The 16,881-nt window shown below is 45.8% G+C and overlaps 2 protein-coding genes across 2 annotated transcripts; both read left to right on the forward strand.

Moving 5' to 3' along the window:
* Positions 1–7,550: 7,550 nt before the first annotated feature.
* Positions 7,551–11,189, forward strand: LOC117740674 (NACHT, LRR and PYD domains-containing protein 5-like; the record flags this gene model as incomplete). Its single annotated transcript, XM_034547205.1, has 4 exons — positions 7,551–7,702; positions 8,735–8,908; positions 9,646–9,763; positions 11,175–11,189. Coding segments are annotated over 4 exons (459 nt in total), but the record flags the coding sequence as incomplete, so codon positions are not given.
* Positions 11,190–12,374: 1,185 nt separating this feature from the next.
* LOC117740675 (ribonuclease inhibitor-like) lies at positions 12,375–16,396 on the forward strand (the record flags this gene model as incomplete). The annotated part of the gene is made up of 4 exons (XM_034547206.1): positions 12,375–12,544; positions 13,460–13,633; positions 14,753–14,870; positions 16,382–16,396. Coding segments are annotated over 4 exons (477 nt in total), but the record flags the coding sequence as incomplete, so codon positions are not given.
* Positions 16,397–16,881: the final 485 nt, after the last annotated feature.

Raw genomic sequence — 16,881 nt, forward strand, 5'->3', positions numbered from 1 at the left:
ACATTGAATCTTGTTTAAAACTGCTGGCTAAAGATGAGCGTAGTTACAGTAAGATTATTATACACGCCGGCGGTAATGACTCCCGACTGCGGCGGTCGGAGGTCACTAAAATTAATGTGGAATCGGTGCGTACTTATGCCAAGACAATGTCGGACACCGTAGTTTTCTCTGGCCCTCTCCCCAATCTGATCAATGATGACATGTATAGCCGCATGTCGTCATTCAACCGCTGGTTGTCCAGGTGGTGCCCAGCAAACAATGTGGGCTACATAGATAACTGGCAGACTTTCTGGGGAAAGCCTGATCTGATGAGTCGAGACGGCATTCATCCCACTTGGGATGGAGCGCGTCTCATTTCTGCAAACATGGCCAAGTTGATTAACGGACTTAATCCATGACCCAGAGTTCAGATCAGGAAGCAGAAGCAGAGTTGTAGTCTTCCACCCTTCTCTGCACTTCCATTCGAGCAGTTACCCACCCTTAACCTTAACTCTATAGAGACTGTGTCTGTCCCACGGCCACTTAAATTAATTAAATCAAAAGTAACCAGAAGAGGAGTCATACAAAATAACCTCATAAAGGTTAACATCACTACTGCCACAGTGCAACAAAAGAAGAGAATTAAATGTGGACTCCTAAATATTAGATCTGTCATCTAAAGCTGTATTAGTAAATGATTTAATATCAGACAATCCCATTGATTTATTGTGTCTTACTGAAACCTGGCTGAGGCATGAAGAATATGTCAACCTAAATGAATCAACTCCTCCAAGTCATATTAATACTCACATTCCTCGAGGCACCGGCCGAGGAGGTGGAGTAGCAGCCATCTTTGACTCAAGCCTATTAATGAATCCTAAACCTAAACTAAATTACAACTCATTTGAAAGCCTTGTTCTTAGTCTTTCACATCCAACCTGTAAAATATTACAGCCAATTCTATTTGTTATACTGTACCGGTCCATATTCAGAATTTATATCTGAATTTTCAGAGTGTTTATCAAGTTTAGTCCTTAAAACTGATAAGGTTATTATTGTAGGAGATTTTAATATTCATGTGCATATTGATAATGATTGCCTTAGTACTGCATTTATCTCATTGTTGGACTCGATTGGCTTCTGTCAGAGTACAGAAACCCACTCACTGCTTTGGCCACACCCTCCACCTTGTTCTTACATATGGCATTGACATTGAGCATTTGGAGGTCTTCCCACAGAACCCTCTTCTGTCAGACCATTACCTCATAACTTTTGAGTTTATACTTCCGGAGTGTACACCGTTAGTCAAAAGTTTCTACACCAGATGTCTAACTGACAGTGCTGTAGCTAAATTTAAAGAAGCGATTCCTTCTGCATTTGATTCAATACCACGTCTCAATGTGAAGGAGGACTCCTGTGCTAACTTTAGTCCGTCCCAGATTGATCATCTTGTCGATAGTGCTACAGGCTCACTAAGAATGACACTAGACTCGATAGCCCCACTGAAGAAAAAGACAGTGAGGCAAAGGAGGTTTGCTCCCTGGTAGAACCCTCAGACCCAAAAACTAAAGCAAACTTCACGAAAGCTTGAAAGCATATGGCGTTCCACCAATCTGGAAGAATCACGCTTAGTTTGGCGAGATAGTCTTAAAACATATAAAAAGGCTCTCCGTAATGCAAGAGCAGCCTATTACTCATCAGTAATAGAGAAAAATAAGAACAACCCCAGGGTTCTCTTTAGCACTGTAGCCAGGCTGACAGAGAGTCACAGCTCTGTGGAGCCGTGTGTTCCTATAGACCTCAGTAGTAATGACTTCATGAACTTCTTCAATGAAAAGATTTGAACTATTAGAGGCAAGATTGATGCTCTCTTGCCCTTAACTACTGCCGATCTGTCATCAAGAGGAGTGGCCTTGGAAACGGCTGTATGCCCTGGTGTATATTTGGATAGCTTTTCTCCCATTAACCTAGACCAATTGTCCTCAACGGCTTCTACTTCTAAACCGTCTACCTGTCTCTTAGACCCCATCCCAACGAGGCTGCTTAAAGACGTGTTGCCTTTAATTGGCACCTCTCTGCTGGATATTGTTAATGTCTCTTTGCTAACAGGCCATGTACCACATTCCTTCAAAGTAGCTGTAATTAAACCTCTCCTGAAGAAGACCACTCTTAATCCAGAGGTGTTGGCTAACTACAGACCGATCTCTAACCTTCCCTTCCTCTCTAAGATCCTTGAGAAAGTAGTCGCAAATCAGTTGTGCGACTTCCTACATCAGAATAGTTTATTTGAGGAGTTTCAGTCAGGATTTAGAAAACACCACAGCACAGAGACAGCACTCGTGAAAATTACAAATGACCTCCTAATTACATCAGATAAAGGACTCATCTCTGTACTGGTATTATTAGACCTTAGTGCTGATAAAGGACTCATCTCTGTACTGGTATTATTAGACCTTAGTGCTGATAAAGGACTCATCTCTGTACTGGTATTATTAGACCTTAGTGCTGCGTTCGACACCATTGATCATGACATCCTATTACAGAGACTGGATCAGTCGATTAGCATTTCAGGTACCGCACTAAGTTGGTTTAAATCCTATTTATCAGATCGATATCAATTTGTTTTTGTAAACGATGAAGCCTCAATGACCACCAACGTTAATCACGGAGTTCCACAAGGTTCTGTGATTTGACCAATTTTATTTACCTTATATATGCTTCCTTTGGGCAATATTATCAGGAAACACTGCATAAACTTTCATTGCTATGCAGACGATACTCAATTATATCTATCGATCAAACCAGAGGAGACCAACCAGCTCGCTAAAATTCAAGAATGTCTTAAAGACATAAAAACATGGATGACCTGCAACTTCCTGATGTTAAACTCAGACAAAACTGAAGTTATTTTACTGGCCCTGAACACCTCAGAGATCAATTATCTGGTGATGTGGTTTCTGTAGATGGCATTTCCCTGGCGTCCAACACCACTGTAAAGAATCTCTAGTTATCTTTGACCGAGACTTGTCCTTTAACTCCCACGTTAAGCAAATCTCAAGGATTGCATTTTTTCATCTACATAACATTTAAAAAATCAGGCACATCTTGTCTCAAAAAGATGCAGAAAAGCTGGTTCACGCGTTTGTTACTTCCAGACTAGATTACTGCAACTCCTTATTATCAGGCTGCTCTAATAAGTCTCTTAAATCCCTCCAGTTGATCCAGAATGCTGCAGCTTGTGTACTCACAAAAAATAAGAAAAGAGATCACATGACTCCTGTATTAGCTGCTCTGCACTGGCTCCCTGTAAAATCAAGAATCACATTTAAAATTCTTCTCCTCACCTACAAAGCCTTGATTAGTGATGCACCATCATATCTTAAGGAGCTTGTAGTACCATATTGCCCCACTAGAGAGCTGCGCTCACTAAATGTGGGGCTAATTGTGGTTCCTAGAGTCCTAAAAAGTAGGATGGGAGCCAGAGCCTTCAGTTATCAAGCTCCTCTTTTATGGAACCAGCTTCCACTTTCAGTCCGGGAGGCAGACACAGTCACCTCATTCAAGAATAGACTTAAGACTTTCCTCTTTAATAGTGCTTATAGTTAGGGCTGAATCAGGTTTGCCCTGGTCCAGCCCCTTGATATGCTACTATAGGCTTATAGGCTGCTGGGGGATGTTTTAGGATACACTGAGCACCTATCTCCTCTTCTCTCTCTCCTTATGGATGAATTTACATCTCTCCATTGCACCTTATTAACTCTGCTTCCTCCCCAGAGTCGTTGTGACTTCACGTCTCATAGGGTCCATTGGACCTGGAGGTGTCTGATGCTGGTGAGCCGGCCTCCTGTGTTGGCCCTGCTGATGCCCCCCCCCCCACCCCCCCCCCTTCCCTCCTCTCTACCTCCTTCTGTTTCATGGATTGGAGTTCCATTCATACATTGTCATATTCATGTAATGTGTTTATGTAACTCTGTTCATTCTGGTCACATGACATCTATTATTCTGTCCATCCGGGGAGAGGGATCCTCCTCTGTTGCTCTCCTGAAGGTTTCTTCCCTTTTTTCCCTGTGAAAGGTTATTTTTGGGGAGTTTTTCCTGATTCGATGTGAGGTCAAAGGTCAGGGATGTCGTATGTGTACAGATTGTAAAGCCCTCTGAGGCTAATTTGTGATATTGGGCTATACAAAATTAACTGAATTGAATTGAATTGAATATGATAAACTCTGTGTTGTTTTGTGTGTTTTCAGTCTGTCATGGTGTCAGATCTCAGATGAAGGCTGTTCTTCTCTGGGATCAGCTCTGAAGTCAAACCCCTCCAGTCTGAGAGAACTGGATCTGAGTTACAACCAGCTGCAGGATTCAGACTTGAAGCTGCTGAGTGGTTTTCTGGAGAGTCCACATTGTAGTCTGGAGACTCTGAGGTGGGTTCACTGTCTGCTGCTAGTGTAGCACCTTCATGTTTAATCAATAACTATCTGATTGGTCTACGTATTGATCATCACGTGTTACATTTCCTGGTCATATGTTCCACTTCACATCAGCTGCCTCGTTGTCTGCATGTCATCCTCTACAATCATGAAATGTACAACTGGTCTGGATTCATGCTGCTGGTGGATTACTGAACAGGGCTACTGGGCACAGAGCCAGGGGGCCAAGGGTCAGGGGGTCAAAGGGTCAGGGGGCCAAAGGGTCAGGGAGCCAAAGGGTCAGGGGGTAAAGGGTTAGGGGGCCAAGGGTCAAAGGGTCAGGAGGTCAGGGGCTCCAAGGGCCAGGAGCCCAAAAGGTTAGGGGGCCAAAGGGTTAGGGGGGAAAGGGTTAGGGGGCCAAAGGGTCAGGGGGTCAAAGGGTCAGGGGTCAAAGAGTCAGGGCCAAGGGTCAGGGGGGCAAAGAGTCAGGGGGTCAAAGAGTCAGGGCCAAGGGTCAGGGAGGCAAAGGGTCAGTGGGCCAAAGGGTCAGTGGGAAAAGGGTCAGGGTCCAGGGGTTCCAAGGGCCAGGACCCCAAAAGGTTAGGGGGCCAAAGGGTTAGGGGGGAAAGGGTTAGGGGGCCAAAGGGTCAGGGGTCAAAGAGTCAGGGCCAAGGGTCAGGGGGGGAAAGGGTCAGGGGGCCAAAGGGTCAGTGGGAAAAGGGTCAGGGTGGAAAGGGTCAGGACCCCAAAGGGTTAGGGGGCCAAAGGGTGAGGGGGGCAAAGTGTCAGGGGGGATAGGGTCAGAGTGCAAAGGGTCAGGGGACCTAAGGGTCACTGGCCCAAATGGCCAGGGGTCAAAGAGTCAGGGGGTCAAAGGGTCAGGGGGCCAAAGGATCAGGACATGACATCTATTTTTCTGTCCATCCGGGGAGAGGGATCCTCCTCTGTTGCTCTCCTGAAGGTTTCTTCCCTTTTTTCCCTGTGAAAGGTTATTTTTGGGGAGTTTTTCCTGATTCGATGTGAGGTCAAAGGTCAGGGATGTCGTATGTGTACAGATTGTAAAGCCCTCTGAGGGGAGTTTGTAATTTGTGATATTGGGCTATACAAAATAAACTGAATTGAATTGAATTAAATATGATAAACTCTGTGTTGTTTTGTGTGTTTTCAGTCTGTCAGGCTGTCAGATCTCAGATGGAGGCTGTTCTTCTCTGGGATCAGCTCTGAAGTCAAACCCCTCCAGTCTGAGAAAACTGAATCTGAGTAAAAACCAGCTGCAGGATTCAGACTTGAAGCTGCTGAGTGGTTTTCTGGAGAGTCCACATTGTAGTCTGGAGACTCTGAGGTGGGTTCACTGTCTGCTGCTAGTGTAGCACCTTCATGTTTAATCAATAACTATCTGATTGGTCTGCGTATTGATCATCACGTGTTACATTTCCTGGTCATATGTTCCACTTCACATCAGCTGCCTCGTTGTCTGCATGTCATCCTCTACAATCATGAAATGTACAACTGGTCTGGATTCATGCTGCTGGTGGACTAATGAACAGGTCTACTGGGCACAGAGCCAGGGGGCCAAGGGTCGGGGTCAAAGGGTCAGGGGGCCAAAGGGTCAGGGGGTCAAAGGGTTAGGGGGCCAAAGGGTCAGGGGGCCAAAGTCAGGGGGCAAAGGTTCAAAGGGTCAAGAAGCCAAGGGGTCGGGGGTCAAAGGGTCAGGGGCCAAAGGGTCAGAGGGCAAAGGGCCAGGAGCCCAAAGGGTCAGGGGTCAAAGGGTCAGGGGGGAAAGGGTCAGGACATGACATCTATTCTTCTGTCCATCCGGGGAGAGGGATCCTCCTCTGTTGCTCTCCTGAAGGTTTCTTCCCTTTTTTCCCTGTTAAAGGTTATTTTTGGGGAGTTTTTCCTGATTCGATGTGAGGTCAAAGGTCAGGGATGTCGTATGTGTACAGATTGTAAAGCCCTCTGAGGGGAGGTTGTGATATTGGGCTATACAAAATAAATTGAATTGAATTGAATTAAATATGATAAACTCTGTGTTGTTTTGTGTGTTTTCAGTCTGTCAGGCTGTCAGATCTCAGTTGAAGGCTGTTCTTCTCTGGGATCAGCTCTGAAGTCAAACCCCTCCAGTCTGAGAAAACTGAATCTGAGTGGAAACCAGCTGCAGGATTCAGGAGTGAAGCTGCTGAGTGGTTTTCTGGAGAGTCCACATTGTAGTCTGGAGACTCTGAGGTGGGTTCACTGTCTGCTGCTAGTGTAGCACCTTCATGTTTAATCAATAACTATCTGATTGGTCTGCGTATTGATCATCACGTGTTACATTTCCTGGTCATATGTTCCACTTCACATCAGCTGCCTCGTTGTCTGCATGTCATCCTCTACAATCATGAAATGTACAACTGGTCTGGATTCATGCTGCTGGTGGACTACTGAAGAGGTCTACTGGGCACAGAGCCAGGGGGCCAAGGGTCAGGGGCCAAAGGGTCAGGGGGCCAAAGGGTCAGGGGGTCAAAGGGTCAGGGCCAAGGGTCAGGGGGTCAAAGGGTTAGGGGGTCAAAGGGTCAGGGGGTCAAAGGGTCAGGGGTCAACGAGTCAGGGGGCAAAGGGTCAGGGGGTCAAAGGGTTAGGGGGCCAAGGGTCAGGGGGTCAAAGGGTCAGGGGTCAACGAGTCAGGGGGCAAAGGGTCAGGGGGTCAAAGGGTAGGGGTCAGGGGGGAAAGGGTCAGGGGGGCAAAGGTTCAAAGGGTCAAGAAGCCAAAGGGTCGGGGGTCAGGGGGTCAAAGGGTCAGGCGCCAAAGGGTCAGAGGGCAAAGGGTCAGGGGTCAAAGGGTCAGGGGGGCAAAGGGTCAGGGGTCAAAAGGTCAGGGGGGAAAGGGTCAGGACATGACATCTATTCTTCTGTCCATCCGGGGAGAGGGATCCTCCTCTGTTGCTCTCCTGAAGGTTTCTTCCCTTTTTTCCCTGTTAAAGGTTATTTTTGGGGAGTTTTTCCTGATCCGATGTGAGGTCAAAGGTCAGGGATGTCGTATGTGTACAGATTGTAAAGCCCTCTGAGGGGAGTTTGTAATTTGTGATATTGGGCTGTACAAAATAAACTGAATTGAATTGAATTGAATATGATAAACTCTGTGTTGTTTTGTGTGTTTTCAGTCTGTCAGGCTGTCAGATCTCAGATGAAGGCTGTTCTTCTCTGGGATCAGCTCTGAAGTCAAACCCCTCCAGTCTGAGAGAACTGAATCTGAGTAAAAACCAGCTGCAGGATTCAGACTTGAAGCTGCTGAGTGGTTTTCTGGAGAGTCCACATTGTAGTCTGGAGACTCTGAGGTGGGTTCACTGTCTGCTGCTAGTGTAGCACCTTCATGTTTAATCAATAACTATCTGATTGGTCTACGTATTGAATGTCACTCAAAAGGACACAAAGAGTATTGATGAGTATATTAAATATACTATACAGAGACGTGAGGTTCATGGCTGGTGAGGCAGATTTACAAACATCATTCCGATAGAGGAGCTAAACCACCATTCAATCAGCAGCTTGGACATTGACTCCTGGTTGTTTTTCATGTTTCATATCTGCAGTCTTTACACACACACACACACACACACACACACAGAGAAACATACACACAGACAGACAGAGACACACAAACACACACACTCACACACACAGACACAGACACACATACACACACACAGAGACACACACACACACACACACACAGTACATTTTTTATTCCACCGTGAGCGTGAGGGATTGCGCAATCTGAGGTGAAGCACAGCTTGTCGCTGCCTCTCCTCTCGGTTTGAACATTACATGCTCACCTTTTGTGATTTTGATTATGAAATGCTTGAAAAGATTGGAATCATACAGAAATTACATTTACAGCACAGATTAGTAGAGAAATATCAATATTGATTTGATTTGATCATTATTATTTCTTTGTACTTTTCATGATGTCAGGTGAGGCTCAGCCTCCTCTAACCGCACGTACCTGATACTATACTTGATGAATATTATAAATCAATTTAATCACACATAAAGAACCACACTTTTATTCATTTTGAATACTATAACTGTTAATTCAATATTATAATAATGTTGATACTATTTGTTTCATATTTCTGATCTGCTCTGAAGAATCTGGATCAATACTGATCAATACATTGTGTAACAGATGTCTAAAAGTTACAGATTGTTTCTGTCTTCTTTTCTTCTTCTTAGTGACATGATTTTAACAACATGTCTGTTTACAAAAGAAGATGAAACCAACATGAAAGACACTCATGTTGATGATGTAAATAATGATTCATTGTGTATTATTATGATAAACTCTGTGTTGTTTTGTGTGTTTTCAGTCTGTCACGCTGTCAGATCTCAGATGAAGGCTGTTCTTCTCTGGGATCAGCTCTGAAGTCAAACCCCTCCAGTCTGAGAAAACTGGATCTGAGTTTCAACCAGCTGCAGGATTCAGGAGTGAAGCTGCTGAGTGGTTTTCTGGAGAGTCCACATTGTAGTCTGGAGACTCTGAGGTGGGTTCACTGTCTGCTGCTAGTGTAGCACCTTCATGTTTAATCAATAACTATCTGATTGGTCTACGTATTGAATGTCACTCAAAAGGACACAAAGAGTATTGATGAGTATATTAAATATACTATACAGAGACGTGAGGTTCATGGCTGGTGAGGCAGATTTACAAACATCATTCCGATAGAGGAGCTAAACCACCATTCAATCAGCAGCTTGGACATTGACTCCTGGTTGTTTTTCATGTTTCATATCTGCAGTCTTTACACACACACACACACTCACGCACACACACAGAGACACACACACAGAGACACACACACACACACACACACGCACACACACAGACAGACACACACACACACAGACACACACACACACACAGAGACACACACACAGACAGACACACACACACACACACAAACACACACAGAGACAGACAGACAGACACACACACACACACACACACAAACACACACACACACACAGAGACACACACTCACACACACACACACACACACACACAAACACACACACACACAGAGACACACACTCACACACACACACACACACAGAGACACACACACACACACACACACACACACAGAGACACACACTCACACACACACACAGAGACACACACACACACACACACACACACAGACACACAGACACACACACACACACAGACACACACACAAAGACAATATGATAAACTCTGTGTTGTTTTGTGTGTTTTCAGTCTGTCATGCTGTTACATCTCAGTTGAAGGCTGTTCTTCTCTGGGATCAGCTCTGAAGTCAAACCCCTCCAGTCTGAGAGAACTGGATCTGAGTGTAAACAAGCTGCAGGATTCAGGAGTGAAGCTGCTGAGTGGTTTTCTGGAGAGTCCACATTGTAGTCTGGAGACTCTGAGGTGGGTTCACTGTCTGCTGCTAGTGTAGCACCTTCATGTTTAATCAATAACTATCTGATTGGTCTACGTATTGATCATCACGTGTTACATTTCCTGGTCATATGTTCCACTTCACATCAGCTGCCTCGTTGTCTGCATGTCATCCTCTACAATCATGAAATGTACAACTGGTCTGGATTCATGCTGCTGGTGGACTACTGAACAGGTCTACTGGGCACAGAGCCAGGGGGCCAAGGGTCAGGGGGCCAAAGGTTCAGGGGTCAAAGGGTCAGGGGGCCAAAAGTTCAGGGGGGAAAGGGTCAGGGGGTCAAAGGGTCAGGGGGTCAAAGGGTTAGGGGTCAAAGGGTCAGGGTCAGGGGCCCAAAGGGTCAGGGGGTCAAAGAGTCAGGGGCCAAAGGGTCAGGGGGTCAAAGAGTCAGAGGGTCAGGGGTCAAAGGTTCTGAGGCCCAAAGGTTCAGGGGCTCCAAGGTTCAGGGGCCCAAAGGGTCAGGGGCCCAAAGGGTTAGGGGGGGAAAGGGTCAGTGGCCCAAAGGGTCAGGGCCAAGGGTCAGGGGTCAAAGAGTCAGAGGGTCAGGGGGCAAAGGGTAGGGGCCAAGAATCAGGGGGCCAAAGGGTCAGGGGGTCAAAGGGTCAGGGGCCCAAAGGGTCAGGGCCAAGGGTCAAAGGGTCAGGGGCCCAAAGGGTTAGGGGGCCAAAGGTTCAGGGGCCCAAAGGGTCAGGGGGGCAAAGGTTCAGGGGCCCAAAGGGTCAGGGGGGCAAAGGTTCAGGAGCCCAAAGGGTCAGAGGCCCAAAGGGTCAGAGGCCCAAAGGGTCCCCTGTGCTCTGTCTGCTGGACTTTTCCTCTGGTTGGCCACAATACACAGTGGTGTTTAAAGTACCCAAAACAATAGTAAAAGTAAAGACACCGTACTGGAAAAGGACTCCAGTCAAAGTGAAAGTCACCTATGAGAATACTACTGGAGTACAAGTCTTAAAGTATCTGATATTTACTGTACTTAAGTATCAAAAGTAATTTTCTGATATTAAATGTACTTAAGTATTGAAAGTAAATGCTGTTAATAAAAAGCAAAGGGTCAGAATTTTGAGAATTATGAAGATTATTCTTTTAAGTGCTGTGGCCACCATGACCAAGGACAACGAGTTGTTGAACATAATTGTGTTTATATGTTCAGCTTCACAGGTAGAGGTGTGTTCATCTTCACAGCTTCACAGGCTTCTTACAGACAGGATTTTAACAACATGTCTGTTTACAAAAGAAGATGAAACCAACATGAAAGACACTCATGTTGATGATGTAAATAATGATTCATTGTGTATTAATATGATAAACTCTGTGTTGTTTTGTGTGTTTTCAGTCTGTCAGGCTGTGAGATCTCAGATAAAGGCTGTTCTTCTCTGGGATCAGCTCTGAAGTCAAACCCCTCCAGTCTGAGAAAACTGAATCTGAGCTTCAACCACAAGCTGCAGGATTCAGGAGTGAAGCTGCTGAGTGGTTTTCTGGAGAGTCCACATTGTAGTCTGGAGACTCTGAGGTGGGTTCACTGTCTGCTGCTAGTGTAGCACCTTCATGTTTAATCAATAACTATCTGATTGGTCTACGTATTGATCATCACGTGTTACATTTCCTGGTCATATGTTCCACTTCACATCAGCTGCCTCGTTGTCTGCATGTCATCCTCTACAATCATGAAATGTACAACTGGTCTGGATTCATGCTGCTGGTGGACTACTGAACAGGGCTACTGGGCACAGAGCCAGGGGGCCATGGGTCAGGGGTCAAAGGGTTAGGGGGCCAAAGGGTCAGGGGGGCCAAGGGTCAGGGGGTCAAAGAGTCAGGGGCCAAAGGGTCAGGGGGTCAAAGAGTCAGGGGGTCAAAGGTTCAGGGGCCCAAATGTTCAGGGGCCCAAATGTTCAGGAGCCCAAAGGTTCAGGGGCCCAAATGTTCAGGGGCCCAAATGTTCAGGAGCCCAAAGGTTCAGGGGCCCAAAGGGTCAGAGGCCCAAAGGGTCCCCTGTGCTCTGTCTGCTGGACTTTTCCTCTGGTTGGCCACAATACACAGTGGTGTTTAAAGTACCCAAAACAATAGTAAAAGTAAAGACACCGTACTGGAAAAGGACTCCAGTCAAAGTGAAAGTCACCTATGAGAATACTACTGGAGTACAAGTCTTAAAGTATCTGATATTTACTGTACTTAAGTATCAAAAGTAATTTTCTGATATTAAATGTACTTAAGTATTGAAAGTAAATGCTGTTAATAAAAAGCAAAGGATCAGAATTTTGAGAATTATGAAGATTATTCTTTTAAGTGCTGTGGCCACCATGACCAAGGACAACGAGTTGTTGAACATAATTGTGTTTATATGTTCAGCTTCACAGGTAGAGGTGTGTTCATCTTCACAGCTTCACAGGCTTCTTACAGACAGGATTTTAACAACATGTCTGTTTACAAAAGAAGATGAAACCAACATGAAAGACACTCATGTTGATGATGTAAATAATGATTCATTGTGTATTAATATGATAAACTCTGTGTTGTTTTGTGTGTTTTCAGTCTGTCACGCTGTCAGATCTCAGATAAAGGCTGTTCTTCTCTGGGATCAGCTCTGAAGTCAAACCCCTCCAGTCTGAGAAAACTGAATCTGAGTAAAAACCAGCTGAAGGATTCAGGAGTGAAGCTGCTGAGTGGTTTTCTGGAGAGTCCACATTGTAGTCTGGAGACTCTGAGGTGGGTTCACTGTCTGCTGCTAGTGTAGCACCTTCATGTTTAATCAATAACTATCTGATTGGTCTGCGTATTGATCATCACGTGTTACATTTCCTGGTCATATGTTCCACTTCACATCAGCTGCCTCGTTGTCTGCATGTCATCCTCTACAATCATGAAATGTACAACTGGTCTGGATTCATGCTGCTGGTGGACTAATGAACAGGTCTACTGGGCACAGAGCCAGGGGGCCAAGGGTCAGGGGCCAAAGGGTCAGGGGGCCAAAGGGTCAGGGGGTCAAAGGGTCAGGGCCAAGGGTCAGGGGGTCAAAGGGTTAGGGGGTCAAAGGGTCAGGGGGTCAAAGGGTCAGGGGTCAACGAGTCAGGGGGCAAAGGGTCAGGGGGTCAAAGGGTCAGGGCCAAGGGTCAGGGGGTCAAAGGGTCAGGGGTCAACGAGTCAGGGGGCAAAGGGTCAGGGGGTCAAAGGGTAGGGGTCAGGGGGGAAAGGGTCAGGGGGGCAAAGGTTCAAAGGGTCAAGAAGCCAAAGGGTCGGGGGTCAGGGGGTCAAAGGGTCAGGCGCCAAAGGGTCAGAGGGCAAAGGGTCAGGGGTCAAAGGGTCAGGGGGGCAAAGGGTCAGGGGTCAAAAGGTCAGGGGGGAAAGGGTCAGGACATGACATCTATTCTTCTGTCCATCCGGGGAGAGGGATCCTCCTCTGTTGCTCTCCTGAAGGTTTCTTCCCTTTTTTCCCTGTTAAAGGTTATTTTTGGGGAGTTTTTCCTGATTCGATGTGAGGTCAAAGGTCAGGGATGTCGTATGTGTACAGATTGTAAAGCCCTCTGAGGGGAGTTTGTAATTTGTGATATTGGGCTGTACAAAATAAACTGAATTGAATTGAATTGAATATGATAAACTCTGTGTTGTTTTGTGTGTTTTCAGTCTGTCAGACTGTCAGATCTCAGATGAAGGCTGTTCTTCTCTGGGATCAGCTCTGAAGTCAAACCCCTCCAGTCTGAGAAAACTGGATCTGAGTAAAAACCAGCTGCAGGATTCAGACTTGAAGCTGCTGAGTGGTTTTCTGGAGAGTCCACATTGTAGTCTGGAGACTCTGAGGTGGGTTCACTGTCTGCTGCTAGTGTAGCACCTTCATGTTTAATCAATAACTATCTGATTGGTCTACGTATTGAATGTCACTCAAAAGGACACAAAGAGTATTGATGAGTATATTAAATATACTATACAGAGACGTGAGGTTCATGGCTGGTGAGGCAGATTTACAAACATCATTCCGATAGAGGAGCTAAACCACCATTCAATCAGCAGCTTGGACATTGACTCCTGGTTGTTTTTCATGTTTCATATCTGCAGTCATTACACACACACACACACTCACACACACACACACACACACACACACACACACACACACACACACACACAGAGAAACATACACACAGACAGACAGAGACACACACACTCACACACACACACACAGACACAGACACACACAGAGACACACACACACAGACAGACAGAGACACACAAACACACACACTCACACACACACACACAGAGACACACACTCACACACACACACACACAGTACATTTTTTATTCCACCGTGAGCGTGAGGGATTGCGCAATCTGAGGTGAAGCACAGCTTGTCGCTGCCTCTCCTCTCGGTTTGAACATTACATGCTCACCTTTTGTGATTTTGATTATGAAATGCTTGAAAAGATTGGAATCATACAGAAATTACATTTACAGCACAGATTAGTAGAGAAATATCAATATTGATTTGATCATTATTATTTCTTTGTACTTTTCATGATGTCAGGTGAGGCTCAGCCTCCTCTAACCGCACGTACCTGATACTATACTTGATGAATATTATAAATCAATTTAATCACACATAAAGAACCACACTTTTATTCATTTTGAATACTATAACTGTTCATTCAATATTATAATAATGTTGATACTATTTGTTTCATATTTCTGATCTGCTCTGAAGAATCTGGATCAATACTGATCAATACATTGTGTAACAGATGTCTAAAAGTTACAGATTGTTTCTGTCTTCTTTTCTTCTTCTTAGTGACATGATTTTAACAACATGTCTGTTTACAAAAGAAGATGAAACCAACATGAAAGACACTCATGTTGATGATGTAAATAATGATTCATTGTGTATTAATATGATAAACTCTGTGTTGTTTTGTGTGTTTTCAGTCTGTCATGGTGTCAGATCTCAGATAAAGGCTGTTCTTCTCTGGGATCAGCTCTGAAGTCAAACCCCTCCAGTCTGAGAGAACTGGATCTGAGTGTAAACCAGCTGCAGGATTCAGGAGTGAAGCTGCTGAGTGGTTTTCTGGAGAGTCCACATTGTAGTCTGGAGACTCTGAGGTGGGTTCACTGTCTGCTGCTAGTGTAGCACCTTCATGTTTAATCAATAACTATCTGATTGGTCTGCGTATTGATCATCACGTGTTACATTTCCTGGTCATATGTTCCACTTCACATCAGCTGCCTCGTTGTCTGCATGTCATCCTCTACAATCATGAAATGTACAACTGGTCTGGATTCATGCTGCTGGTGGACTAATGAACAGGTCTACTGGGCACAGAGCCAGGGGGCCAAGGGTCAGGGGCCAAAGGGTTAGGGGGCCAAAGGGTCAGGGGGTCAAAGGGTCAGGGGGTCAAAGGGTTAGGGGGTCAAAGGGTCAGGGGGTCAAAGGGTCAGGGGTCAACGAGTCAGGGGGCAAAGGGTCAGGGGGTCAAAGGGTCAGGGCCAAGGGTCAGGGGGTCAAAGGGTTAGGGGGCCAAGGGTCAGGGGGTCAAAGGGTCAGGGGTCAACGAGTCAGGGGGCAAAGGGTCAGGGGGTCAAAGGGTAGGGGTCAGGGGGGGAAAGGGTCAGGGGGGCAAAGGTTCAAAGGGTCAAGAAGCCAAAGGGTCGGGGGTCAGGGGGTCAAAGGGTCAGGCGCCAAAGGGTCAGAGGGCAAAGGGTCAGGGGTCAAAGGGTCAGGGGGGCAAAGGGTCAGGGGGGCAAAGGGTCAGGGGTCAAAAGGTCAGGGGGGAAAGGGTCAGGACATGACATCTATTCTTCTGTCCATCCGGGGAGAGGGATCCTCCTCTGTTGCTCTCCTGAAGGTTTCTTCCCTTTTTTCCCTGTTAAAGGTTATTTTTGGGGAGTTTTTCCTGATTCGATGTGAGGTCAAAGGTCAGGGATGTCGTATGTGTACAGATTGTAAAGCCCTCTGAGGGGAGTTTGTAATTTGTGATATTGGGCTGTACAAAATAAACTGAATTGAATTGAATTGAATATGATAAACTCTGTGTTGTTTTGTGTGTTTTCAGTCTGTCAGGCTGTGAGATCTCAGATGAAGGCTGTTCTTCTCTGGGATCAGCTCTGAAGTCAAACCCCTCCAGTCTGAGAAAACTGAATCTGAGTAAAAACCAGCTGCAGGATTCAGACTTGAAGCTGCTGAGTGGTTTTCTGGAGAGTCCACATTGTAGTCTGGAGACTCTGAGGTGGGTTCACTGTCTGCTGCTAGTGTAGCACCTTCATGTTTAATCAATAACTATCTGATTGGTCTACGTATTGAATGTCACTCAAAAGGACACAAAGAGTATTGATGAGTATATTAAATATACTATACAGAGACGTGAGGTTCATGGCTGGTGAGGCAGATTTACAAACATCATTCCGATAGAGGAGCTAAACCACCATTCAATCAGCAGCTTGGACATTGACTCCTGGTTGTTTTTCATGTTTCATATCTGCATTCTTTACACACACACACACACACACACACACACAAAGACAATATGATAAACTCTGTGTTGTTTTGTGTGTTTTCAGTCTGTCATGCTGTGACATCTCAGATGAAGGCTGTTCTTCTCTGGTATCAGCTCTGAAGTCAAACCCCTCCAGTCTGAGAGAACTGGATCTGAGTGGAAACCAGCTGCAGGATTCAGGAGTGAAGCTGCTGAGTGGTTTTCTGGAGAGTCCACATTGTAGTCTGGAGACTCTGAGGTCAGTAGAGGGTTTGTGTCCATGTGTTGTTGTTGTTCATGTCTACAGGAAGTGAAGCTGGATCACAGCTGACAGCATCACGAGAGGTTTAGAGACAGTGGTCCTCATTCATCAAACGGCGCCTCGCCACGTTGCCGCTTGTCTTGGACTTTGTTTGCCGGCTTAGGGGGGGGGGGGGGGGGGGGGGGGGGGGGGGGGGGGGTTCATTTGTCATTAACTTTCTTTTGGGGGACATTAAGAGACTTCGGTACTGTTGGGATCCGGGGATGGAATTATGCTTTGGGAGGGGTTAATTGTTGGTGATGCGTGTTCGTTCTGTGTTTGCA

The sequence above is a fragment of the Cyclopterus lumpus genome, chromosome 12 (genome assembly GCF_009769545.1).
Source record: "Cyclopterus lumpus isolate fCycLum1 chromosome 12, fCycLum1.pri, whole genome shotgun sequence".
NCBI lineage: Eukaryota > Metazoa > Chordata > Actinopteri > Perciformes > Cyclopteridae > Cyclopterus > Cyclopterus lumpus.